General features: G+C 54.8%; 5 protein-coding genes across 5 annotated transcripts; 2 read left to right on the top strand and 3 right to left on the bottom strand.

Annotated features, from left to right (window-relative positions):
• Window positions 1–133: 133 nt before the first annotated feature.
• On the top strand, window positions 134–2,441 carry SPSK_07126 (DNA repair protein; the record flags this gene model as incomplete). Its single annotated transcript, XM_016733794.1, has 6 exons — window positions 134–179; window positions 261–372; window positions 425–551; window positions 611–716; window positions 769–1,465; window positions 1,523–2,441. The coding sequence occupies 6 exons, from the start codon at window positions 134–136 to the stop codon at window positions 2,439–2,441; spliced, it is 2,007 nt and encodes a 668-aa protein (XP_016590927.1).
• A 395-nt stretch (window positions 2,442–2,836) lies between these two features.
• SPSK_07607 (uncharacterized protein) lies at window positions 2,837–4,077 on the top strand (the record flags this gene model as incomplete). The annotated part of the gene is made up of 2 exons (XM_016734266.1): window positions 2,837–3,463; window positions 3,535–4,077. The coding sequence occupies 2 exons, from the start codon at window positions 2,837–2,839 to the stop codon at window positions 4,075–4,077; spliced, it is 1,170 nt and encodes a 389-aa protein (XP_016590926.1).
• A 1,162-nt stretch (window positions 4,078–5,239) lies between these two features.
• SPSK_07243 (adenylosuccinate lyase) lies at window positions 5,240–7,172 on the bottom strand (the record flags this gene model as incomplete). Its single annotated transcript, XM_016733907.1, has 7 exons — window positions 5,240–6,096; window positions 6,185–6,257; window positions 6,319–6,481; window positions 6,550–6,582; window positions 6,654–6,723; window positions 6,794–7,031; window positions 7,083–7,172. The coding sequence occupies 7 exons, from the start codon at window positions 7,170–7,172 to the stop codon at window positions 5,240–5,242; spliced, it is 1,524 nt and encodes a 507-aa protein (XP_016590925.1).
• Window positions 7,173–7,599: 427 nt separating this feature from the next.
• On the bottom strand, window positions 7,600–10,533 carry SPSK_06994 (exo-1,4-beta-D-glucosaminidase; the record flags this gene model as incomplete). The annotated part of the gene is made up of 1 exon (XM_016733664.1): window positions 7,600–10,533. One exon carries the CDS (start codon window positions 10,531–10,533, stop codon window positions 7,600–7,602), a length of 2,934 nt encoding a protein of 977 aa, XP_016590924.1.
• A 1,773-nt stretch (window positions 10,534–12,306) lies between these two features.
• SPSK_07268 (developmental regulator) lies at window positions 12,307–14,181 on the bottom strand (the record flags this gene model as incomplete). Its single annotated transcript, XM_016733932.1, has 4 exons — window positions 12,307–13,706; window positions 13,798–13,881; window positions 13,939–14,009; window positions 14,093–14,181. The coding sequence occupies 4 exons, from the start codon at window positions 14,179–14,181 to the stop codon at window positions 12,307–12,309; spliced, it is 1,644 nt and encodes a 547-aa protein (XP_016590923.1).
• Window positions 14,182–23,603: the final 9,422 nt, after the last annotated feature.

The raw sequence follows: 23,603 nt of genomic DNA, 5'->3' as shown, positions 1-23,603 counted from the left end.
CAACCTCACCTCATACCTTTTGTTCTTCGCAAAGACAGCCGACCTCATCCACCCGCGAGAATATCTGTCGTTGGCTCCATGAAAACTGGCTGTTTGCAAACAGTAGGCGCAATTATGGGCCCAGACCGCCAAAATGTCTACGTTTGACGGCTTCATCAGGGAGTTTCCTGACATCCAAGGTGTGTGTCAAGGACCTGTACACTGTGGCACAATTTTGGCAATACGATGCTTCACCGTTCAATCGTCTAACCAGCTGTCAGTCGACTACTTCCGCAGCACGCAGGGGATGGCATCACGGCGACCCTTGGCCGGCTTCCTGAGCCATGTCCACAGCGACCACCTCGTGGGGCTGGACACACTCCGCTCGCCGTTGTACGTCCACTGCCTAGTCTCGACGATGGCGACTTTCTACTGACACACCCAGCGTGTACTGTTCGACGGCAACACGGGCCCTGGTGTCAACACTGGAAAAGTATCCATGCCACGTCAATTTTGCCAAAGGCATTCTCGAAGCACGCAAGCGGACGTACAAGCATCTCCAGAACCTTCTCGTACGTGACTACCTGGTGCGTGTAGACGGATGCGATTGGCGTCTAACGAAGCCGTGCAGAAACCCTTGCCTCTCGATACGCCGACGACGATTGAGCTGTCGCCCGGGAACCGCATCCAAGTGACGCTCTTTGACGCCAACCACTGCCCTGGATCTACCATGTTCTGTAAGCCGTGTGGCCGTTGACGTTATGCTGAGCCCAAGACTGACATACATAGTGTTTGAGGACGAGTACAAGGCTGCCCTCTACACGGGGGACACGCGCCTGGAGCCGTGGTTTGTCAACACCCTCGTCCGCCACCCGTGTTTGGCCGAGTACACCGCCGGCCTGCGCACCATCGACACAGTCTACCTGGACACCACATTTGTCGAGAAGGGTGTTGACTTTCAGACCAAAGCAGAGGGCTTGCGTGAGCTGTTACAGACGGTCGCGAGGTACCCTTCGGACACAATATTTTACCTGCGCGCTTGGACATTTGGCTATGAAGACATCTGGACGGCGCTGGCCAAGGCGCTGCGCTCCAAGGTGCACGTCGACGAATACAAATTGCGTCTTTATAGGTCCATGGCACCTTTGGCCGCTAAAGGCCAGAGTTCCATTCCCAGTACACATGCCTATATCGACCCCGTCGCACCCAGCCTTGTGGGATTCATGTGTGCCAACACCGCACATGATGGCTGCCTGAGCGTCCAGGATGACGTGCGCATCCACAGCTGTGAAAAGGGACTGGGATACTGTCCCACCATTAATCAGACGAACCGGCCGGTGGTTTGGATCCGTCCAATTGTGTGCCGACTGCCACATGGCCGCGGTGAGGTGCCGGAAGTTGGGGCCGGTGGTGGCGGAAAAGACCTCAACAAAGAGGCCGAGCTGGACGTCTACGGCCAGGGCGAGATTGACCGATTGTGCGAACTGTAGGTGGACTTGGCAACATGTGCTTCACGTTGTGCTAAGCTAACTTGCTCTTGCAGGATTTCGACGGTGAAAGATCTGTCCCAGGAGGAGAAAGTTGACCTCCAGACCCTGCTCGCGACTGCAGTTCACGGCGACCGTCAAATCCCCATTCACATTGACCCAGACAATTTTCAAGAGCAAGGGCAAGACCGGGAGATGGACATAAGCAGGATCAGATACGCTCTGCTTGAGACGGCGAAGCGTCAGCGCTACTACAAGACCGGCTTCGCCCTGTCAAATAGTAAATTGGAGCCCAAAGGACACCCAACCGCCGTCAACGAGCTTTCTCAGACCATCACCTTTCCTTATTCGCGCCATTCTTCCTACCGGGAGCAATGCGATCTTCTCGACAAGCTGCACCCCAAGGACGTGTGGCCATGTACGTTTCACCCAGAGGAATGGTTTGCTGGCGGAGAGCCAGTTATCACGGTTGAAGATCTTTTCGGCCAGTACTGCTCGGGGAACACGTTCCGCCACGACGTCGAAGCGGCAGAGACATACGGCAAACGACCTGCAGTCGACGGAGAGGATGCACAGATTGTTATCGACAGCCAGGTTACGACACAACCAGACCATGGCTCGAACCCGGATGCCGTGTCTCTCCTGGAGACGCAAGACGAGCAAGTGGTCGGCGGCGAATGCCCTCAAGATCACAACGAACATCGACTGGCCCAGGAAGGACGGCGCCACCCACCACGCAATGATTTCGATTATCCTTACTTTTACCCCAAAACGACTGCCTCCTACGTTGCGTTGCATGACGGCACGGAAGACTCTCAGGCGACACAGATTTCCGAAGTTTCTGGAGAGCGGCGTTTTGCCTCGCACCAGGCGGCTGTCAACAATGCCGTCGGAGGTGGCGAGTGGGTGCACATCGCACTGGAGAGCACCTCCGATAACCACACGATGCCGGACGTTGACCTGGGATCTGGATGAAGCGTTTTCGATTGCACTCATTGCGCTCCATGACAGGCTTGCGGATCGAAACCCGGGGAAAGGGGAGGTGGTGCCGCGGCAGAATGCGAACGCTTTTAACAAAAAAAAAAAAAAAAAAAAAAAAAAAACCCACTTGCCGCATTTGCCTAAACTGGATGCCGCACCCTTTTGCTCCGTGCATCCGCAACGGCACGCAGATCTGATCCTCACTAGCCTGGACATGTGATGGTCCTGTTTACTTGCGGAGTTGGGGTAGTAAGTCGGAACAAGCTCATTGCTATCATCTTTCGTTGGCTTGATCTTAATGATCGTATCTTGACCTGGGATTCCCGTTTAACCACAGCAAACTTTCTGGGAGCAAGGATCTACTACGACGTCGATTTTTCGGCTTCAAGATGGGCGGTTCTTTCCTTGCTGTTTTCGGCCTCGTCTTGAGCGCCTTCTGGGCTCCAACGGCATTGTCGCTTCCGACAGCAGCATCCGAGTTGGACCCTGCCTTTGGTTCTGTCGGGCCTCGCCAGAGTCTTGATCTCGCCGCCATCGCCCCAGAATTGTTCAACGCGCCATTGACCAGAAACACCAAGGATGGCGCGATGGCCTCTGACCTTGCAGGCTACCTGACCATTGTCTTCCTCGGCGCCGACCCATACATCTACTTTTACCTCAGCGACGGCAACAACCCAATCGCCTTCAAGGCTCTCAACAAGGGAAGCCCTATCCTCAAGCCGACGAAGGGAACGGGCGGCGTGCGTGATCCCGCGATTGTCAAGGGCGGGGGTGATGAGGCGGGTCGAAAGTGGTACATTGTCGGCACGGACCTCAACATCGGCAAGACGACGTGGGACGCGTCGCAGCGGACCGGCTCACGGGGCATCTTTGTGTGGGAGAGCACCGACTTGCTGACGTGGATCAACGAGCGGCTGGTGACGGTCGAGGACCAGACGGCGGGCATGGTGTGGGCGCCCGAGGCCATCTGGGACCCGGCCAAGAGCCAGTACATGGTGTACTGGTCGTCCAAGTTTGTACGTGAAACTTGCCACTTGTTTATGATGTGTATTTGACCAGTCATCTCATCTCATCCGAGCGACTCTAGTACACTGCATCCGACAACAAACACACCGGCTCGCCCACCAACACCCGGATCCGGTATGCCTACACGTCCGACTTTAAGACGTTCTCGGCACCGCAGACCTACGTCGACAAGGCCCCCAGCGACACCATTGACTTGACCGTGCTGCCCCTGTCCACAGCGTTTGGCGTGGACCTCGCTGCTGCCGCCACGAACCAGACCTTTTTGCGCTTCATGAAGGACGAGAGCAAGAAGGGCGTGTTCATGGACTACTCCACGACGGGGATCATGGGACCGTTTACTCGGCCGGGCGGTGCTGCGGCGACGATTGAGTCTGGTGTTGAGGGCCCGGCGGCATTCTGGGACAACACGGTGGCCGGCAAAGCACACTTGCTGCTCGACTTTTACGGCGGGGACGGCTACCGACCGTACGAGAGCACGCGCCCGGAGACCAACAACGGATGGACGGTCAGCAGCCGATCGGCATTTCCCAAGAACCTGCGGCATGGGAGCGTGCTGCCGCTGACGGCGACGCAATACGCAGCGCTTGCTGCCCACTGGGGTTAATATGCACGCTATATTATATTACGGCCGTTTTCTACGACGTTGACCGTGGCCGTTTTCCAACGCGACCGTCTGGGGGAGCTAGCACCGTGAAACGAACGTTAGCAGGACCAATCTTATTCAAACCACCGTTGCACTCATAAGACGAGTTCTAAAGACGTTCGTTGAATGAAATACGGGGTAATACGACGTCTTGTGCAAATTACAGGTGAACGTGCACAGATGTGTGAGCGGAGTGCATGGTGCGCTGTTGCCGTCCATCGTCTGCCGTCTACCGTAGCAACAGGACCCACGCGACTCCGACGAACGTCAAAGGTAATAATACGATGCCTGTATGATTTACGATGGGAAGATGCTTCGTAAATGTTCCGAACGGAGTCATTACAACGTATTAAGTCGTAATGAGATATGGAGTTCCTTTCCTGCTCCACTACTTCACTACTCCATTTTGCTCTGCCGTCGTCGCAGCGCTATTTGCCCTGTTGAATCTGAAGGACCACCACCACAACCAGACACAGGGGTGGATTGGGGGGTCGAGTCGGGCGCAAATATTTAATGACCTCATTTGGTTTGGCCGATGGACGCAGCTCAGTCGCGATTCGAGGGGGTGTCTAAACAGAAGCACCCCAGTCACGGTCATTTGACCCCGGCCGAACTTGCCGAGGCTTGGCAGTTGGTTGCAACGCCATCAACGGTTTTTGACGACGCCGTGTGCCTTGTTGCTTGTCAGGGTAGCAGTGTAGCACAGCATCGAGGACTGAATCGGGGGCGGGCGTCTTTCGCTCTGCTGTGGCTGGTGACGACTCATTTCGCAACAGCGTCTGACCGACCTCGAGCCGTGCGGGCGCAAATTGATACCGGAAAGACAATGTGGTGGTGAACAAGGTAGCAGACGTGTCCCATTTGGCTGCAAGTCATCGTTGACTAGACATGGGTCGCTCGTATTCTGTTTTAGGACGATGTTGCAGCACTGGCCATAGGATTGAGCTTCAACATTGACCGTTACTGAAATACCAACAGGGTCGTTCAGATTCGAGAGCAAATAAAATACATGTGACAATAATAAACTAAAATCAACAGAGATTGCAAACGCCCCTTCGTCCTTTCTATTTTCTGCCCGTGCCGTTTTAGGTGAATCCATTTCCAATCAGACGCCGCACCTGCCTTACACATTCAGCTGGGCAGCCCCCGTCTTGCGAATGTAGTCCTGGAAGGCGGCCAGGCGCTTCTCGACAGGGCCGCCGGGGCCGCAGTAGCGCTGGACCATCTCGCCGGAGCGGCCGACAAAGAGGGCCGGATCCAGCAGGCCGTCGATGTCGGCCCAGACGGGGCGGAAGTACTCGGTGGCCTTGATGCGCTCAATGAGGTCGTTCTTGCTGCCCTGGTTCTTGACCACGTCGCTCGCCTGGTGCGACAGCACGCGGATCTCCTCGTGGGCCTCCTGGCGCGAGCCGCCGGCGGCGACCAGCTTCATGATGATGGTCTCGGTGGCCATAAAGGGCAGCTCCTCCATGACGTGGGCGTGGATGCGCTTCGGGTAGATGACCATGCCGGAGCTGACATTGTCGAGGCCGATGAGGACGGCGTCGGCCAGCAGCATCATCTCGGGAATGTCGATGCGGCGGATGGCGCTGTCGTCGAGCGTGCGCTCGAACCACTGGTCGGCGTAGGTGTCGGCAAAATTGGCGGGCAGGCTGCGCAGCTTGCGGCCGAGCGAGCAGATGCGCTCGGAGCGCATGGGGTTGCGCTTGTAGGCCATGGCGGACGAGCCGATCTGGTCCTTCTCAAAGGGCTCCTCGAGCTCCTTCATGTGGGCGAGGTGGCGGATGTCGCTGGTGATGTGCATCGCGGTGGCGCCGAGGCCGGCAATGGCGTTGGCGATGTCGAGATCGACCTTGCGCGAGTAGGTCTGCACGGAGATGTCGTAGGTCGTCGGGAAGCCGGACTTGGCACACAGGATCTCGTTGAGCTTGTCGATCTTGGCGCCGTCGTTGTGGAAGATCTCCATGAAGGAGGCCTGGGCTGGGCGTGTGTCAGATTGCGTGTTCTAGAAATGCCATAGATGCCAATAGATGCCAATAAAATAGAGCAGAATGTAGGGAGTGCATACTGCCCGTGGTACCCATGGCGCCGCGGAACTTGAGATTGGCACGCTGGGTCTGGATGTTCTCAAGATCCATCATCTGGTCGTGTCAGTCAAGGCACCTACTGTCCGGAATGGCCCGCCTCAACAGCCGCACTTACCAGGTCCTGGATCCACTGGGCGACGCGGCGGCCGACGGTGATCAGCTGGGCCGGCTGGAAGTGGGTGAAGCCGAGCGTGGGGATGTCTTTTGTCTGCAGCGCAAACTGGCTGAGGTTGTGGATGACCTTGGCCAGCTTGGGAATGAGAAGGTCCATGGCGTCTCTGTTTGTTGTCGTTGTTAGTGCCAGCCCATTGTGCACTTGGGACGGGGGAGAGGGCCCGGAGCATACCGCATGAGAATCAGCTCGGCGTTGTCCGTGACGCTGCGCACTGTTAATACGGCTTCAGCCGGTACGTCGTCAGACACAACAGCCCAATGCTCGCCACCACTTACTAGCAGGACGTGGCGCCGAGGTGGATGATGCCGGCCGCAGCCGGGGCCACCTGGCCGTATGCGTGGACGTCTGTGTTTGTCAGCCGGAGTCGTCCGTCTCGTTTAGTCGCATCACTGCCGTCGCAGCGTAAAGAACTCACGCGCCATGACGTCGTGTCGCCGGCGCTTCTCCTCGACGGCGGCCACGGCAAAGTCGTCGTCGGTCAGCGTCAGGTGGGCGCGCATCTGCTCGAGCGCCTCGTCCGTGATGCCCTCCACGCCGACCTCCTTCTCGGCCTCGGCCAGCAGCAGCCACAGCTTGCGCCACACGGAGTGCCGCGAGCGCGCGCTGAAGAGCTGCTTCATCTCCGCGCTGCTGTAGCGGGAGTCAAGCGGTGTCTGCAGTGCGGGTTCTGGTCAGTTTCAGTCGTCTGATGTTGCGATACACACCGCATCTGCCATCTCATCCAAGCCACCCAGGCCACCATCCAGGCGATTGCACAGGAGAGCATTTACCTTGTACGTATCAAAGCCGGACATGGTGGCAGTTGGTGGGATGGGATGAGAAATTGTGATGTTGTGATAGATGACGGAGGGTCAATTGGGTCCCGGATGGGCGCAGGACTGGGCAACTGTAGACGCGGCCGACTCAATGGCATATACAATAAAATGCAGTAAGCACATAGACAAAACAACAAAACAATTCACTACAATAACGCTATCGAACGATCACGATAAAATAAAGTTTTTTGCTTCGCCGATAATGGAGCCACTAGATGCCGGCGACCCCTGCAGCGGGCTAGCCTCACGTTCTCCCAACCCCACTATGTGGCCTTCACGTGCTAAGTCATGTGCCGATCAGTGCCGGTTCACTCACTAACTGTGTCGACCCACTCACTAACTGTGTCGACCCGCTTGCCCCTACGATCCAGCCTGTTTTGCCCTCCGTACACCCTCCACCCAGCACCTACAACGTCACCGTTGCCTTGGCCACATTCTTGCCCGTCACCTGCACGGCCACGCCCCGGGCTGCGCCAGCGATGCCCCGGGCTGCGCCAGCGATGCCCAGCGCTGATGCCAGCTCCTGCACCGTCAGTGTCCGCGTCTCGTGCGGGAACAGCGTCACGTAATTGTCGGACCATGTGACCGGCGTCACATCGGCGCCCTCTGCATCCACGAGATTCAGCGACACAAAGACGGCCGGGACAGCTGAGTGGTTTTCGAGGCGGATGGCCGTCTCGGCAGAATGAGAGCCGTTGGTGGCCGCCGCTGCCGCCGTTGTCTCCCGAGTTGCCGTCACGTTCGCCGCCGGAAGCTTGTCGAGCGACTGGAAGCCGGCGTACTTGGCCACGGGCGTGTAGTACCAGTTGGAGTCGTCCCAGTTGAGCGTGTCCACGCCAGCGGCGCTCAGCCAGTAGACGCTGCGGCTCAGAACGCCGGCCGACGGCGCGATGCCGTCCAGCAGCGTGAGGCGCAGCAGAGCGACGTCCCGGAGCGTCGACACGCCCTGGATGGGGAGCACCGTGCGGCTGCTGTTGGGCACGGCGACAGTCGACCTTTCCTTGGTCGCCGTGGTGATGTTGCTGATGACGGCGCCGTCCGCCGCGTTGATCAGCTCAGCGCGCACCATCCGCACGCCCGTCTGGTTCTGCGACCGGTTGACGAGCACGGCCGCCTGGCGCACATAGTCGTACACGACGTGTTCCAGCGCGCCCGTGCCCAGGGCCGCCTTGACGCCGTAGTAGGCCCCCGCCGGGTGCAGGTAGTAGTCGAAGAGCGCCCAGTGCAGCGCCGGCCACGCGCCGTTGAGCATCCAGTAGACGAGGCCCGTCGCGGGCCGCTTGCTGCTGTTGGCGTCCGTGCTGGCCGCGCCCGCGAGGCCCCAGTTGGCCGCAAAGCCCTCGAACGCGGCCCGCGTGGCCTCGTAGTCGGCCATTTGCGTCTTGAGCAGGTAGTCGTCGAGCGACGTCGGCGCGCCGTACCGCTGCCACAGCGCCGTGTTGAAGATGGTGCGGTTGTGAAACGAGGACGCCGCCGTCGACATGTGGTACAGGCCCTTGTTGGGCGCGCGCCAGAGGTCGTCGAGATCGGCCGTCGACAAGAACTTTTTGAGGCTCGAGAGCGTCGGCGTGCCGCCGCCGGGCCCTTGCTCCGACCCAAAGCCAAAGGCCGCGCCGTAGCGCACGTCGTCGTCGACCGTGGCCGGGTCCGTGATGTCGTACCAGTAGTTGGGCGGCACCCAGTCGTACGGACCCGGCATCTTCATGCCACCCGGCCCCAGCGTCTTGGGATAGCCTGCTTTGGCCGCCGATGCCACGACGGGCGCCTGCCAGCCGGCGTCGGCCAGCGCGGTCGTGTAGATGGCCGTCGCGCGGTCGTCGGGCCAGTAGTCGCTGCCGACCAAGAAGCCCAGCAAACTCGGGTGGCTCTGCTGCATGGCGGCCTCGTGGCGCATGCTGGCGTTGGCCGTCACATAGTCGGCATCCGACCACACGGCGACCGGCTTGGGCAGGTCGTCGTTGTACGACCAGGCCTCCCACTTGTCGCAGCACTCCCAGCCGGGCAGCACCATCAGACCCAGACGGTCGGCGATCGCATACAGCTCGGGCTGCTCCATCTTGCCCTCGAGGCGGATCGTGTTGAGGCCCATGTCGAGCGTGTAGCGGGCGTGCGCCTCGAAGCGGGCCGCGTCCCATCGCAGAAACACGTCGGACGCGTAGCCTCCGCCGAGCACCTGGAATGGCTTGCCATTGATGGAAAACAGAATGTCGTCGGCGCTGCTGACCCGGGCCGTGACCTCGCGGAAACCAAACGACTTGGTGGCCGCGTCCGACTTGACGACGGACGACCGTGATGATGTCGTGGCCGGCGTCGACACGGTGAGCTGGGCTGTGTACAGAGGCTGGTCGCCCCACTGCCGCGGCCACCAGATGGCCGGCGCGTCCACGGTAGTTGTCAAGACGATGCGTGTGGTCTGCCCCCGGCCCAGCTGCTGGGTCGACGGCGATGATACTGACGACAGGGCTGCGCCCGAAGCCGCCAACGATCCGCCGTCGCGGAAAATGCTCGCCTCGGCAGCAAAATTGACGCTCGCCGCGCCCAGGTTGCGCACGGTCGCCCGGATCGTGACGGTGCCGTTTGTGCCCGCAGTGACTACGCTGAACGACTCAATGGCGACGGCCCCCGTCTTGCGCAGATTGATGTCCCGCCACACGCCCGTGCCGTTGTCCGGCGGGTATGGATTCCAGTCCACAAAGCCCAGGCCAAAGTCTTGGAGGTAGTTGGTTGGATACGCGCGGACGACAATGGCATGGGCACTGCCGTTTTCCTTTCCGCTTCCAGACTGAATGGCAGACGTCACATCGTACACGTGTCCGCCGTATGCGCCGCTCTGTGTCACTTTGTCGGCGACCTGCTGGCCATTCAGATAAATGTCGGCCCGTGACGTGATGCCGTTTGTTTCCAGAAGATAGTATGTGCTGCTGCTGCTGCTGCTGTTGTTGGAGGAGGAAGAGGAGGAGCCACTCTCCGACGGTGCTCCAGATGCAATTGTAAACTCGCTGCGGTACAGCCATGGCACTTGGAACTGCGCTTTGTCGATGGCCGCCAGGTGGTCCGAGAAAAACAGGTCGCTGTCGTTGTACACACCCGCGGCAAGGAGACAGCCAAATACCGTGCATCGCGAGACGGGCGCGTGATGCCATGACGAAGAGACAGCGGCTCCTGCCTTGGACAAAGCCGCCGGATCCTGTGTAATTTTGGCCGAGGACTGGACATCCCAAGCCGGAATGGGCGCCGTGTCGCCCGCTGAGACCAGGGAAAGTGCTTTTGGTTGAGCGGCCGCTGCAGCTGTTGCTGCCAGTGCAAAGAGGGTAGCTGTTGCGTCGACGGAGAGACGCATGGTGACGACAATGGGGAATGGCGATCTGGTGCCAAAAGAGAATACAACGCCCCAGGAAGCAGAAAACGGAGGGTCCAGTTTACCTTTTGACGATGCTCCTACTCCATGATCCTGCCATGATCCATATCAGCCGTCTTGTATAGCAATTTAATTTTAAAGTAGTGGCCCGGCATTGCTTGCGCATCTTTATTTCCCTTCTGGCTGTTTCTCCGCGGCTGGGCGCCCAGGTGGACCGCCGCAGTCTAGAGCCGTCTTCGCTGGTGGCAACATAAGACAGTTTGGATGCAGCCCGTCATCTGCAACGTTGACTTTGAAGATAGGTTTGCTACGTCGTACTGTGTGCTGCTTTGCAGAGGTTGGCGTATCTGGCAGCAAACCTGTGGTGGATCTATCTGTTTTGTTCATTAGTTAGTACTTGCTGAAGTAGAGGTAAAACCGAATGATGAATCCCTACAATAACAAACACATTACGAAACTCAAAATTCTGATGAAGTTCAGAAACTTTGCAGTCATCTATGTGAATTCTTCGTGTTGGAATTGGGACAGGGTGCGTGTAGACCTACATCTTGTGTGGGACATTGTCCCCTCCTTAAGACGGGTAAAATCGAGAAATGGCGGAGAATACCTTGCGGTCGTTCCAAACAAGTTCAATTACCTCGGAAGAGTAACGCATCGAGCGGGACAGTTGTTGGCCTCCTCCGTCTTCCGAGGAATACGTCAAGTCGCATAAACAATGGTTGACCCAGTTTGAGGCCAAGGTTAGATAGTGATAAAAACAAAACAGTGCGTGGTACATGCTGACCTTTTCAGTTTGTCCAAACACCAAGGAACCGTTTTCAAGAAAATGGATTATAGACAATATAAATAAGAGTATAAATCGAGAATCTGCCATGTCTATGCTAAAATTTTAAAATAAGAAAAGCGAAAGATCAAAAACACCACAAGAAGCCAAAATTTTTGGGAGTTAAACGTATAAGGACGACAAACGCTTTTCTTGCTTCCCGAAAAGAGCGTTCCTAAACGAGCGTCGAGAAGAAAAAGAAGAAAAGAAGAGAAAAACCAGGAGAAAGCGACAGAACGAGAATGGAGTTGTGGAGATTGGGCAAGCAGAGAAAATCGATCAAGGCGAAAGTAGAGCGAAAAATGTAAGTGAAATGAGAAGTGAAGAGTAAAAGCGAAGAGTCTCGCAACACTTCTGAGGGGTATCAACTAAACCAAAAAAGGGGGGAGATGATGAAAAGTAAAGTCTGTGTGTGAAGCCAGGATCGAATTTTGTTTGCTGTTCGGCCGCGGTGTCGAAAGGGAGGGAAAAAAATGAAAGCAAAAAAATTGAAAGCAAAAAAGCGAGACGATTGGAATGAATGGATAACTTCCACATTCCCAGTCTGCTCCCTAAACAGGCCGCTCTCGTTCAGCGAATCGCACTCTCTGTCGTCCGCGCAGGACTGCGTTTGCGCAAAGCTTCCGATGAGCTCCTCCAACTGTTGAATAATTTGTTTATTTTTGGTTGAAAAAAAAAGGGGCGAGCTGCAAGACCCAAACTGCCACTAAAGCCCGCCACCGCCGACCAAGATCGTATTGATTTCCGCCCGCCAACGCCACCATTGTCGTCGCCGTTTGTACTGTATGATGCCACCAAAACCCACCAGGAGTGCGATCCGAAAAACAGTAAAAAAGCGCAAAAAAAAGACGAAGAAAAAGACGTGAAAATACGGGGATAAAGCCATGGCGCTGTTTATCTTGACAGGAGCCCCAAGTGTTTTCCGGTTCGTCTTATGATGCTTGGCCAGAGTTGTGCCGTTCGACGTCGCCGTAGCCGAGATCCAAACCCAGTCCGCTTCCATTGACGTGGGTCAGATCGAGCGATGGCAAGCCGTTGGATCGCGAGGCGCCCATCGACTGCGGCGCACCCGTCAAATGCGACTGCGGGTCGCCGAGCGCTTGCGCGTAGCTATACGTGCCGATGCTCTGCGTGTAGGGGGTCATGGCTGCTCCTGTGGCGGCTGCCGCTGTGTAGTTGGCTGTGGCATCGGGGGGGCTCGTGCTCGTGCCGCTGGGCGTCGTATTGTTCGGGTTGGGTGTCGCGTGCGTACGTGGGCTCGCGTCCGCGGACGCGTTGCTCGTATACATGGGGCCTGGGTGTGGTCGGTAATCGCCGGCAGGGCTGCCCGTCAGCCCGTGTCCTGCCGATGTCGACGCCGCGCTCGAGGGCTGGTAGCCCATGGACGACGGCGATGCTTGGAGCGCGCCGTACTGGAAAGCGTGCTGTGGTGAGTGCCGACTCGACGGCGACTGGAACGTGCCTTGACCGGCCGAGCCCGGACCATGCGGGCCGCCGCCCAGTTGCTGTGTGTCGAGACGGTTGAGATGGTGCGTGTGAGGCGCCGCATGGCTGTACCCGAGGGTGGCTGTTGTTGTCTGAATCGGCAGCCCGTACGGGGACGAGCTAACTGGCATACCGATGCTGTGATAGGCGGCGGCCCGTGGCGCACCGTATCCGCCGAGATCGGATGTTCCGGCTGCCACACTGGGCACACCCCCCGTGTAGGGAGGAGGCGGCGGTGGTACGTCGTCGATGCCGAGGCGGCGCCGCTTCGAACCGAGGCCGGCGCTGTCGGGGTCGTAGTGGCCATACGCCGTTGCCGCGTGAGGGTCAAACGCACTGCCGCTCGTCGTCGTGGCGCCATAGGGCAAGCTGTCGTCGGCACTGCTCGTACGCGTAGGGATGGATCTCCGACCAGCATCGCGCGGATCCTGGTGCTTCCGGGCAAACTCGGCCGCTGTCGCATTCCGCTTCCTGGTCGTCATGCTCCGGGAGTCCTTTCGTAGGCGAAGCCGCACGCCCTGGTCGCTAAAAGAGCGCGTCAAGAACGTCGACTCCGCGAGTCCAGGAAAGGACTTTGTAGGATAGACCTGGAACGTATCGGAGACGATGGACGTGATGTGCACGCACTCCATCTTCTGCATCTGGTACAGTGTAAATAACAACCGGAACTTGCCTTCCACCTTGCAGCTGAGGTCGCCGAAAACGAAGAAACCGCCGTCCTGATTGTCTGTATCCTTGAGACGATGCAATGACGAGACCACGGTCCCAATGAGATAACTAGGTAGCGGCTCTTTTGAGGACGTCTCGTCGCCCTTCAACAGAGAACAGGACATAAAGTAGTACGGACCTAGATTGATTGTGACGCCGCGTTAGGTTCCCGCGTTTGGCCCTGACTTGCCTGCTCCTCTTTTTCAGGCTTCAAAGGTGCTGATACGTACTCTGAAGGAAGTTCTGCATGGGGTCCTTCTTGTGGCTGACCTTGAGCTGCAGGATTGGTGGTGGATCGATGGGTTTGCGATCGGCTGCACTTGCGTCAGTTGGCTGGACAGCACAAGAGGGGACATGTCAACAAAACGTACCTTTGTCCTTGCCCAGTGCCACGCGGGCATGCTGGGGCTGTTGGCGTATCTCAAGCATGTAGTCGGGTACACTTTTGTGGGGGAGGAGGAGGGCTTGTTAGCAGATGGTCAGACTTTTCAATGAGCAACACCTCCACCACAAGACTGTACACACCTTTCTTCCACTTTGATAGCCGCTGAAGGAGGCGCAATGGCGTGGTCCCCAAACTGCGTCGCGTATGCGGTGTGCAGATGCCCGCTCATGGGGGACGGTGGTAAGATCGAGTCGAATCGCCCGTCGTCATGCACTAGAGGATAGTCACTGGCAGAGGTGGCGCTGGTCGTGCCGTAGTACTCGTACCCGTCCGCCTTTCGTTTTGTGGACGCCGTCGTGTCGGTGTTGGCTGGTTTGCTTTTCGTTTCTTCTCGCGCGTCCGTCGAGAAGCCAAAAGCAGCAGGGTTGCGTTGTTCTCAGACCCAAATGAAAGGCGAAAATTCAATACCAGCTCCGCGTCGAGGAGAGTGTCTTGAAAGATGACCCGCGGAAGCGCAAAAGGATGATCGTCTACCTGTCGTCCGTGGCGCGTCCGTACTGCAACCGCCACTCTTACTTGCCGATGTGTATCTCTCCAACGTTCCGATGCAGTGCCCTGAGATCTAGTAGCTCGAAGTGTCCATGCGCGTACTGACTGTGCTTCGTACTCTGCGATGTTGGCCAAACTGCAGGCAACGGCAAGATTGAGGTACGGTCGCAGACCACCAGTCAACTTTGCAAGGTCGTAGTTAACGAATGAGAGCCAGTTTCCGTCCAAGAAGAGGCAACGCGACCGGGCGAGGCTGATGAGTGCTGCTATTAGGTTTGCTGGATGGCAGCGCCAGTTGTTGAATAAGGAGCGACAAAGATTTGGACGGCGTAGAAATCCGAGAGGAGCCCGGGATGTGCGCGCAGATGAAGTGGAGAGTGTGATCGAGATAGTCCGACGTGAATAGATGAAAGGTTAAAGTGAAATGGCGAACGAGATGCAGTCAAGAGAGAGACAAAGGAAGGGCCAGAATGGAAAAGAAAATATTAAGAGAGAGATTGCTCTGGAGTCGGTGATGGAGAACGAGAGGAGGGGAGGGGGCGAGGCGTGATAATATGGGTCTCAGAGATCCAGTTTCCTGTACTTGTCGTTGCGCCACCGGTGGGTGTAAGAGCAAAATAAAATAAAAAAATAAGGAAACTGCCGGCTGGGTCGAGGTGCGGATGTGCTGGTCCACGGAAGCTGCAACACACAACCTGGTCGTCTCAAAAGTGGTGTCTTTTCTCCACGCTTTGCCTTGTCCTTTCCTGTTGCTCTTCTCCTTGATCTTCGTGTCGAGACAACTCAAAATGTGCAAATGACGCCGTCCGAGGTTGCTGCAATGGGGCCAGGGCAGTCCAGAAAAAGTTGTATGCTGACGCACGAACAGCTGAGCGTGCCTAAACAAACTCTGGATAGGGTATGAAAATAAAGTGCCTTGGATTCCGGACAGTGATAAGAAGAAAAAAGAAGAAGATGCGGTAAATTCGGTTGGTGAACAAGAGACGGATCGCGAAAAGACAAACAAACAGTCCTCAACGCTGGCGTCAAGTGCAGAGTTGCAGTACACTAGATGTGGTGTGGTTTGTTGTTGTGGTTGAGCTCCGGTCTATTGTCGTCCGTCTGATCTGGTTGAACCTGCAATGCAGGAGGAAAAGATTGGGATCGTAGGTCCAGGGAATGACTGGAGTGGCAGAATATAAATAAATGTGAAAATTAAAAAGAGAGGTGTGTGCAAGTTGAGGTGGATAGAAGGTGTCCTTTTGTTCTCCGCCACACAAACTTGCATCGTATTGAACAAAATGCTTGCTGAAGAGAAAACTCTCAGAACGATATTGTATCTACGATATAGGCAGGGACCGTTAGGGAGGGGAGGGGTGGTTGGAGTGTTGGAGAAAGCACAGGGCGGAGAGGGCCAGAAGCGCGAGGGTGGGACGGAGAGTTGTGCGTGACAGGGGGGAGGCGTGCATGTAATGGAGAAAAAAAAGGAAAGAAAAAGAGAAAGAAAACGGAAAACAGGTTAGGTGGAGAGGGGGGTGTGAGAAGCAGCCTGGAGGGAGGGTCCTTGACAATGCACAGTAGGAGCCAGTGGCAGCAGGAAAGAACATGAGGCCAGTTCTAGTGTGGTACTGTCTCTCAGTTCCCTATTTGTGTACAAGCGCACAGAGGACACGGCAAAGAAAAAGAAAAGAAAATAATGACAGATCGAAGGAGGTCAAAGAACCGACAAGGGTGGATGGGCATCAGTGGAGAGGGAGAATGCAAAGGAAGAAGGTTAATTCGAGTCGAAGGGGAAAAAAGTAGGGAAACGATAAAGTAAGTCCCTCGCTGTTAAAGGTATCTAACGCTGCAATCTGGGCTGCTCAAAGGACGAGTAAAGGATAGGGGCGTGTGCAGATGTGAATGGACCCCGTAACCAGAGACGTCGTTGTGTGTATCTGCAATAAATAGAGGGAGGGACACAGGGCAAGGTAAAGCAGTGCCGGCGTTACGCAGCTGGTGTCCTGACGATGACTAGAAAAGGGCACAGAGACGACTGAACAGAGCAAAAATGTGCTGTGTCTCGTAAGAGTCTGGCCGTGGCAAGGACGGATGGTGTTGGATTACCTTTTGCCTGCCCGTTGCCGATGCAGTTGTAGAAAAACATGCAACGGGTGCTTTCTGCAACAGGGCGGTCTCTGTGGGGATCGTACCACAGTCGGAAGAGGTTGAAGTGGGGGAGTCAAATCTAAATCGGACGAAGACGAATGGGCTGGGTGGAGAGACAGTGAGAGAGGTCACAGAGAAAGGCCACAGAGAAAGGTATGGGCAGGAGCCGGCAGCGACAAGTACTCCATACACTGAGTTGAGACAACGGGCAGTTTGGACGATACGGGAGGAGAAAGTCAGATACGACTTTGTACTGGACCGTTGCTCGCTGCTCGCCCTCGTCAGGTCGTAGCAGATCCCAAGTTGGTGCCGAACAAGCCAAAATCTGGTTGGGTGGAGTGTCCTGCTCCCAGTTCGACGTAGGATTGGGTGGATGTTGGTCGATGAGAACCGCGATTGGGCGAGCCACGCCGCTGGCCGAGATGAGGTAGCTTTCAGAGGCAAGAGAGGAATAAAGACGAGGTGGGCCACAGCCAGAGCGCCAGACTATGGCCCTGTGGCCTACGCGTAGCGGGAACAAAAGTGGGTGGTAATACACAGCAAGGCCCGTGGCAAGGTGAGGGAGATGAGAGTATGCCGCAGTCGCTTCGTATCCCACGCGTGACCGAGTGGCTTCACGGTCAGGACAAGTCCAGCAGACTGTTTGTTCGGCAGAGTGTGTCGTCGCTATTAGATGCTGTCAAGACGTGTGTGTGCTCGGTACCTCTGCTTTTTTTTGGGGTGATCGCTTGCCGATTTCTTATGCTTCTTGATCGGATGACCTTCTTTCCTCGTATCGTTTTATTTTGTCTTGCGCTTTACCCCAGAAAGTGGCCGGTTCAAAAGGTATCCGGACCCATCAAAGCTAAAGTCTCGCTCAATGCCCTTTCGACTGTTTGCGGATGGTGCTGAAAGAATATTTGAACGTCTTCCTGGCTAGATATCGCATGCGTTACCCATAGCTTTGTTTTCTATGCCGCCCGGAGGTGTTTGAGTATATGACATAGTCGAAAGGGGTAATAAGGCCGTTTTTTTAAGTCGGGATGTGGAGGAAGTTGGTGGAGAAAAAATATGAAAAGAGAGGTCAAGTCCAAATCGGTTGGACCAGGGAAAATAGATCGGCAAGGCAGGAATTGATCAATAGAGGAGGTACGACGTAGTTGGAGCAAAGCAAGCTGAGTAGAACAACAGAGTTGCTAGGATCAAATTCTGTCAGAGAGGACCAAGAAATCGGTATCGGTATGACGAACCCGGTTTCACCAGGATGTTAACTGGGAAAGGGAAGAAGAGCAGTCGAGGTGAAAGAAAACAAGAAATCCTTGGGCCCAGTTCACCGTTGGGTAAATTCACCGGGGATGTGGCGTGGATAATGCCGTGGGGTTGGTGTCTCGAGTTAAATCCATGCAGTGAGAAGGAGAAGCGTGTGCAGGAACAATACAGGCAGTATAGGAAGCATACAAGGAATTTCTGCACGAGTTGAAAAAGAAACGAACGGAGGACGGGATGTGAGACGTAAAACGGACGCTAGAGAAGTTGGCCATGCCGAGATGGTAAGGTATTAAGAAAAAGAAAAGAACAAGGGAAAAAAGGAAAGAAAAAAGGAATGCAAAGCAGATAACAGTCAAAGAGGACAAGCGGACAGGAAAACTGAAAACGATAATCTGAGAACACCGAAACAAGGACCTTTGACTTGAAAATGCAGGGTTTCACGCAATCCGTCGCTGTGAAAAAGGCGAGATACAAGAGTCGCAGATCGCCAGGAACTTAGAAGCCGGGGAGAAGGGAAAACCAGTGTCTTCAATGCTTTTTCTAAACTGTTGCCATTTAATAGTGCCTTCGTAGGCCGATAATATGACGTTCGCGGCCCGGAGAGTGAAAACTCGGAAATGCGAACTAGAACGTAGTATCACTCAAATATTGCTTTAAGAGTTGCAAGAAATAGAGGATGGCGAGTTACCACCCAAGTATCATTCGTATGAGAATCTTGCTGCACAGCTAGAGACCAAAGCGAAATGGTGGGTAACAGAGAAAAGGCGGAAAGAGATTGCCTGAAGCCTCGCACAATTATAACATCCGCACGGCTGCTTGTGGCTTCCCAACTTTCCAATGGTGAAGGCTCAACATTGCATGCCCATCAGTACAGAACATTACCGCATAGTGGAATATAGTAGTAATACTCCGTATCTGAAGTAAATCATGACACATATCGGACAAAATGGTGCGGCCTGGGACGGAAGAGGGCGCGGAATTGACGTATATATAATTTCTGCGATCACTAATTGTAGAGTCTGTAAGGCTCTAGTCGTTTCTCGTTTATTTTTGTCAAAATTCCGGCGGCACTCGAGATCAGCAGAGGCCCATGTTGGCCCCCAATGGTAGTTTCGAGCGGGAAAGAAGAATGGTGCCTTATTATGTGTTCTGTTTTTGTATGTAGTCGGAAAACTCCCAAGTATGTGCGGCTAGACAGGCACAACTTTGAGCGTTGTGGCTTGCACACGACTGGCGGTGTGAATGCGCGGGATGGGATTGAAGGTGGTTGGTTTCGAGATCGGGTGGCAGCTGTGGTTTCCATGAAGCACTGTCAAAGGCGCCTGTCAAGATTGCCTTCCAAGCAAGACTGGGACGGGGGCCGGGGCTGGATGTTGCCGAGAATGGCAAATGTGGCATACCACCACAAAAAGGGAACATGTTCCAGCAGGGGTGTGGGACAAGCTCCGTTCAAGACGGGGGACTTGAAGTGGGTGGTCATATTTTGGTCTGTTTTGTACTGCGTATGGTGTGTGAACAACTTATCTGGGAGGCCGTTTGGCCATTTTTTTCAGGCCCTTGCTGCTCCCCTGTCATCTTTTGAACTGTCTTCTTGTGCCTTGACCTCAATATTTCATTTTCAAGCAGCGTCCTCTCGCTGTCTGTGCGGCTGTCAGGGAGGGTGAGAGGTCAAGTCTGGTCTAATGCCTTCCATTGATGCTTCGACACATTTTCTCTCTCGTTCGAACCGTTGTAATCCCCACCGTTCTGACGGGGATCACCCCGGCTTGGGTGCCCTCCGAGAGAGCATGAATCAAGAGCATGACCAAGCGACGTCCTGAATCGAGGGGAGACCAAGGCTGGGGTGGTGAGAACATACGACATCAAATAGGAAATAGGATTAGCTTTGCAAGCGTACTCCGCAGCCTTGAGTGTGCTTGATTTTGCTTGTTCTTTTTATTACCTCTGGCAGATTGGCCTCGTGTAATACACCGTGAGCGGGTGGCATTCCGAAAAGCGTTTTTGGATCTTGGCATATATGCCCCGTTTGGCCCAAAAAGGTAACACGGCAGCAATTTTCAGCAGCCAAGGGACACTTGCGCAGGAATAGTCTCGCCTGATTAAGCCTCCGTCCTTAGAACTTCTGCTTCCCATATATTAGCAACTCGCTGCCCAACAGCCAACGAGGAAATTTCCTGGTTTGTTGAGAGCGGCCAACGCCTGTAAAATCTCCCGCACCTGGGGTAGTAAACGACCGGCATTGCAGCGGCATTGAACGAGAGGAAAGCAAAGGCCTGGCCAGCCTTGCTGTCCAAACGAGGACGGGCTAAAAAAAACTGGGGCTTTGCGGCGGCACCGTGTTTTCTGGGGAATATCTGACAAGTTTGAGACGGAAAAGCCTTCGAGTGGCGTATGATGGGATGATGTAGTGCGTATGTGGGAGGCACATACCGCCGTAGGCATTTCCTATGCCAACTCTTTTGCTTGAACATTTCCATTGCCTTCGTCCAATTTGGCCGCTGGCGAGCAGGTGCGCATGTAATAACACTGATTAGCGTGTAGAAAGTGACACATGGTGTTCTGCACCAAAGAACATATCGGTACTTCAGGATTCCACCGTGGTCGAATTGTTTAATTACTCCGTAGCTTGGGTGGCACTTGAGGTGCTTGCGGATAGTCTCCGTTCTCCGTAACCGCTCTGCGAGTGCGACATAATTACGGAGCAACAGGGACTTTGTTTTATGAACCACAAACGGTTCAATTTACTTGCTTGCGGGGCTGCGACGTTTCTAGACGAAGTAGGGTTGCACTGAACGGGTTAGATTCAGAGGTTGGCAAGCATAATGGTGACCAGCGAAGGTGTACTTACGCAAGCACCGCGTACTTTGTACAAAGGGATATTCGCATTGCCCTATCTCTCACAGCGTGCTTTCTTACTCATTCTTGAAAGCGTGCTGTAGCTTAAGTCACATCCACGACTGCCAGTAGACGTTGAGTGTTGTACAATGATGACCGTTGGAGTGAACTCTTTGTGTCAATCTTCTTTTTCTTTTTCTTTCCATGGGAAGCGTGTCTGCTTGCAAGTTCAGCGCAAGACAGGGGAGGCGGAACGCTGATTGCCAGTACGACTCTTCGTCAGTCCTTATTAACTGGAACACGCGGATCCTGGTATCTTGTCGGACAGGGGGGGGGGTTGTAGAGGCTTTGCCAAACTCGTTTGTTCGGGGCGGAGAGTGGCTGTTTTGGTGGGTCTCTTTCTTGTTAGTATTCTAAAGCAGACGAAAAGGTTCAGTCAAATTGTTCGCTCTTCGATCTTGTTCTTACCTTCTTCGCAGGTGGTTGCAGCGAGCTTCAGTCGATCAAGATATGATGATCAGACAGCCAGCTACCAGGGTAGCGCCCGGCTGTTCCAGTAGTTGCTCTTTATGCGTCTTCCTTTTTGTGTTCGATTCTTTCGGCAGCCCCATCCGGCCTCCTCTTCGTTCACAGCCCCTTGTCCATGAATGACATTTCGAATGTTTGAAGAACATTCGAAAGATGGCATGGAAGGGGCCAGTGCGCGCCGTCCTAGGTGACGAGGCCCTTCAAAAGATGAACAAGGAGATTATGCTCTGCGGTCTGTGAGATGGTGCAAGCCGCTGAAACATATTAAGACTCCTCATGTTGCTCCTCTTAGTCACAGACGAAGGACCCTCCAGCGTCTTGTCAGCCTTTTGTTCCGAGTCTTTCGGCCCCTGTTCCTTGCACCAGCGGCCGACGTTCAGGTGATGTGTTTTCCGACAGCTGACAGAAACGGACAGGTCCACAACGGCCAATGCACAAGGACCAACGACAAGGGGTTGATTGGAGTCCACCTTTGTTTTTTGGCCTGCATGCGACTTTGTACTGTGGCATTAACTTCCCTCGCGGACCATGGAGGGTTTCTAGGCGCGGCAATGACACAGGCGACAGGGTGCAACGCCGGTGAAAGATAAAGTGGCGATATGCACGCGGGAGACGCTGAAGGTTGGACGGTGCAGCGAGCATTGCGAGTATCACGAAACAAATATATGGGATGCAGAAAAAGTAAACTCTCTGGATTTAGTAAAGAATGAGGTGTTTTCGTCATTTTCGTCGGCAAGTAATACTTCCCTGATAGGGAAAGAGACGCGAGTGAGCAAAGCGGCGGTGCGCAGTGCTCCTTCCTTTTTTCAATGGATAATTACGGTGTTCGTCGTACAGGGAAGGAGCAATTGACACCCCTTCTACCGTCATGACCATCACCGTTCTTTCCGTATTAGTGGACACGTTCTACAGATTTTTCAGGTCGCTCTTGCCGCCGGTGAGTTCTTTCTTACAAAGAAAAGGATACGTACAGGAAAGACAAAAACAAACATCGTACATAGTAAACATTTCAACCAGACAATATTACATTTTCTCCCTCCACCCAGACAGTGAGTTGCAACCATGACTTCAAGTCCTTCACTTCTTTTGTCCACCGCCCTTTTTTGTTTTCCGCCAACACCCCTGGGCGCAAATTCGATGCGATACGTCTCGTCAAAGTCAGCCACATGACTGCATGAAGGGAAAAGGCACAAACATATGTGGTCCTGAACAAAACCGAGCTGAAAACAGCAAATGGGATGCAAAGCAAGCCTGCGGACCCTCAATAACACTGCAGCATGCGGAAGACAAAAACATGTAGGAGACCAGTGGCGCTCAAGCTCAAGGCAGCGAATAAACAAACACAAAAAGAGTGAAAGTCAAGTGCAGACAGAGACCGGAGAAAACGAGAGTCGATTGCTGAAAGATGGTTTCAACCTGGTACGACTTGACGGCAGCCCGCAGGATCTCGTCTGCTGGCTGGCCGCAAAGGCAGATGGGAAGACCCGCCAGGGAACCGGATGGCAGGCCCGGATTGGTTGAAGTAGGGCTGGACATTAAGAGACAGGGAGGATGGAGAGGAAGGATGGTGGGCGGGCGCAGGAAATGAGGAATGAGAGGGCTGAGGGCGCGGCGAGTGGGGTGGACAAGCTGCAGCTGAGCGTTTGTTGTTGTTGTGTACGAGGAGCAAACGGAGCAGGGGTGGCCATGCAAGAGAGGACGAGATGGTGTGCCCGCTGGATGGAGAACGAAAAGTACGACGTACGACGTAATTACGACTGACGACGACGGCGACAAGATATGGCAACAGAACAGGGCTGGTGAGCGACAAACGGTGAACGACAGCAAGGCAGCCATGACAGAGGCGACATGGCAATTTAATCGGCCTGGGGGCACGCCTAGGTGCCAAGTCACATAGCTTTCTCACCTCAGGAAGACAAGTACGAAATATAGGTGCATTGTTTTGCCCTTTTCCTACAGTCTCTTTTTTATTTCTTTTTGTTTCCTGGGCCCGGTAGAGGACAAGCAAAAAGGGCAACATTAACGGACGCGGGCACCGCACCCAGCCGTCACCGTTACTTCAACTTCGCAGCTACGGAGACGTTGGTTGTGCAGGGCACGCACCACGCGCAAGCGGAGACCGCATCGGTGCGAATCTTGGTTGGCAAGAGCATGCGCCAGCCAAGCTTTTGCATATTTCTGATTTGAATTTACCCGGTCTATCTTCTTCGTTTTTATCGCAGCTTCCTGGCTTGCTAACTATGCCTTTCCCTGCAGGGACAGACCTGATACGCGCCGCTTAGCCAAATGCAGTCAAACGTCATCAGCTGCCGGGCCGTATCGACTCAATTCTGTCTGCGCTTTGAACACAAATATACACGAATA

Source organism: Sporothrix schenckii (genome assembly GCF_000961545.1).
Source record: "Sporothrix schenckii 1099-18 chromosome Unknown Cont41, whole genome shotgun sequence".
NCBI classification, from domain to species: Eukaryota; Fungi; Ascomycota; class Sordariomycetes; order Ophiostomatales; family Ophiostomataceae; genus Sporothrix; species Sporothrix schenckii.
The sequence above is the reverse complement of the archived record's forward strand: the minus strand, read 5'-3'. Positions and strand labels throughout refer to the sequence as shown.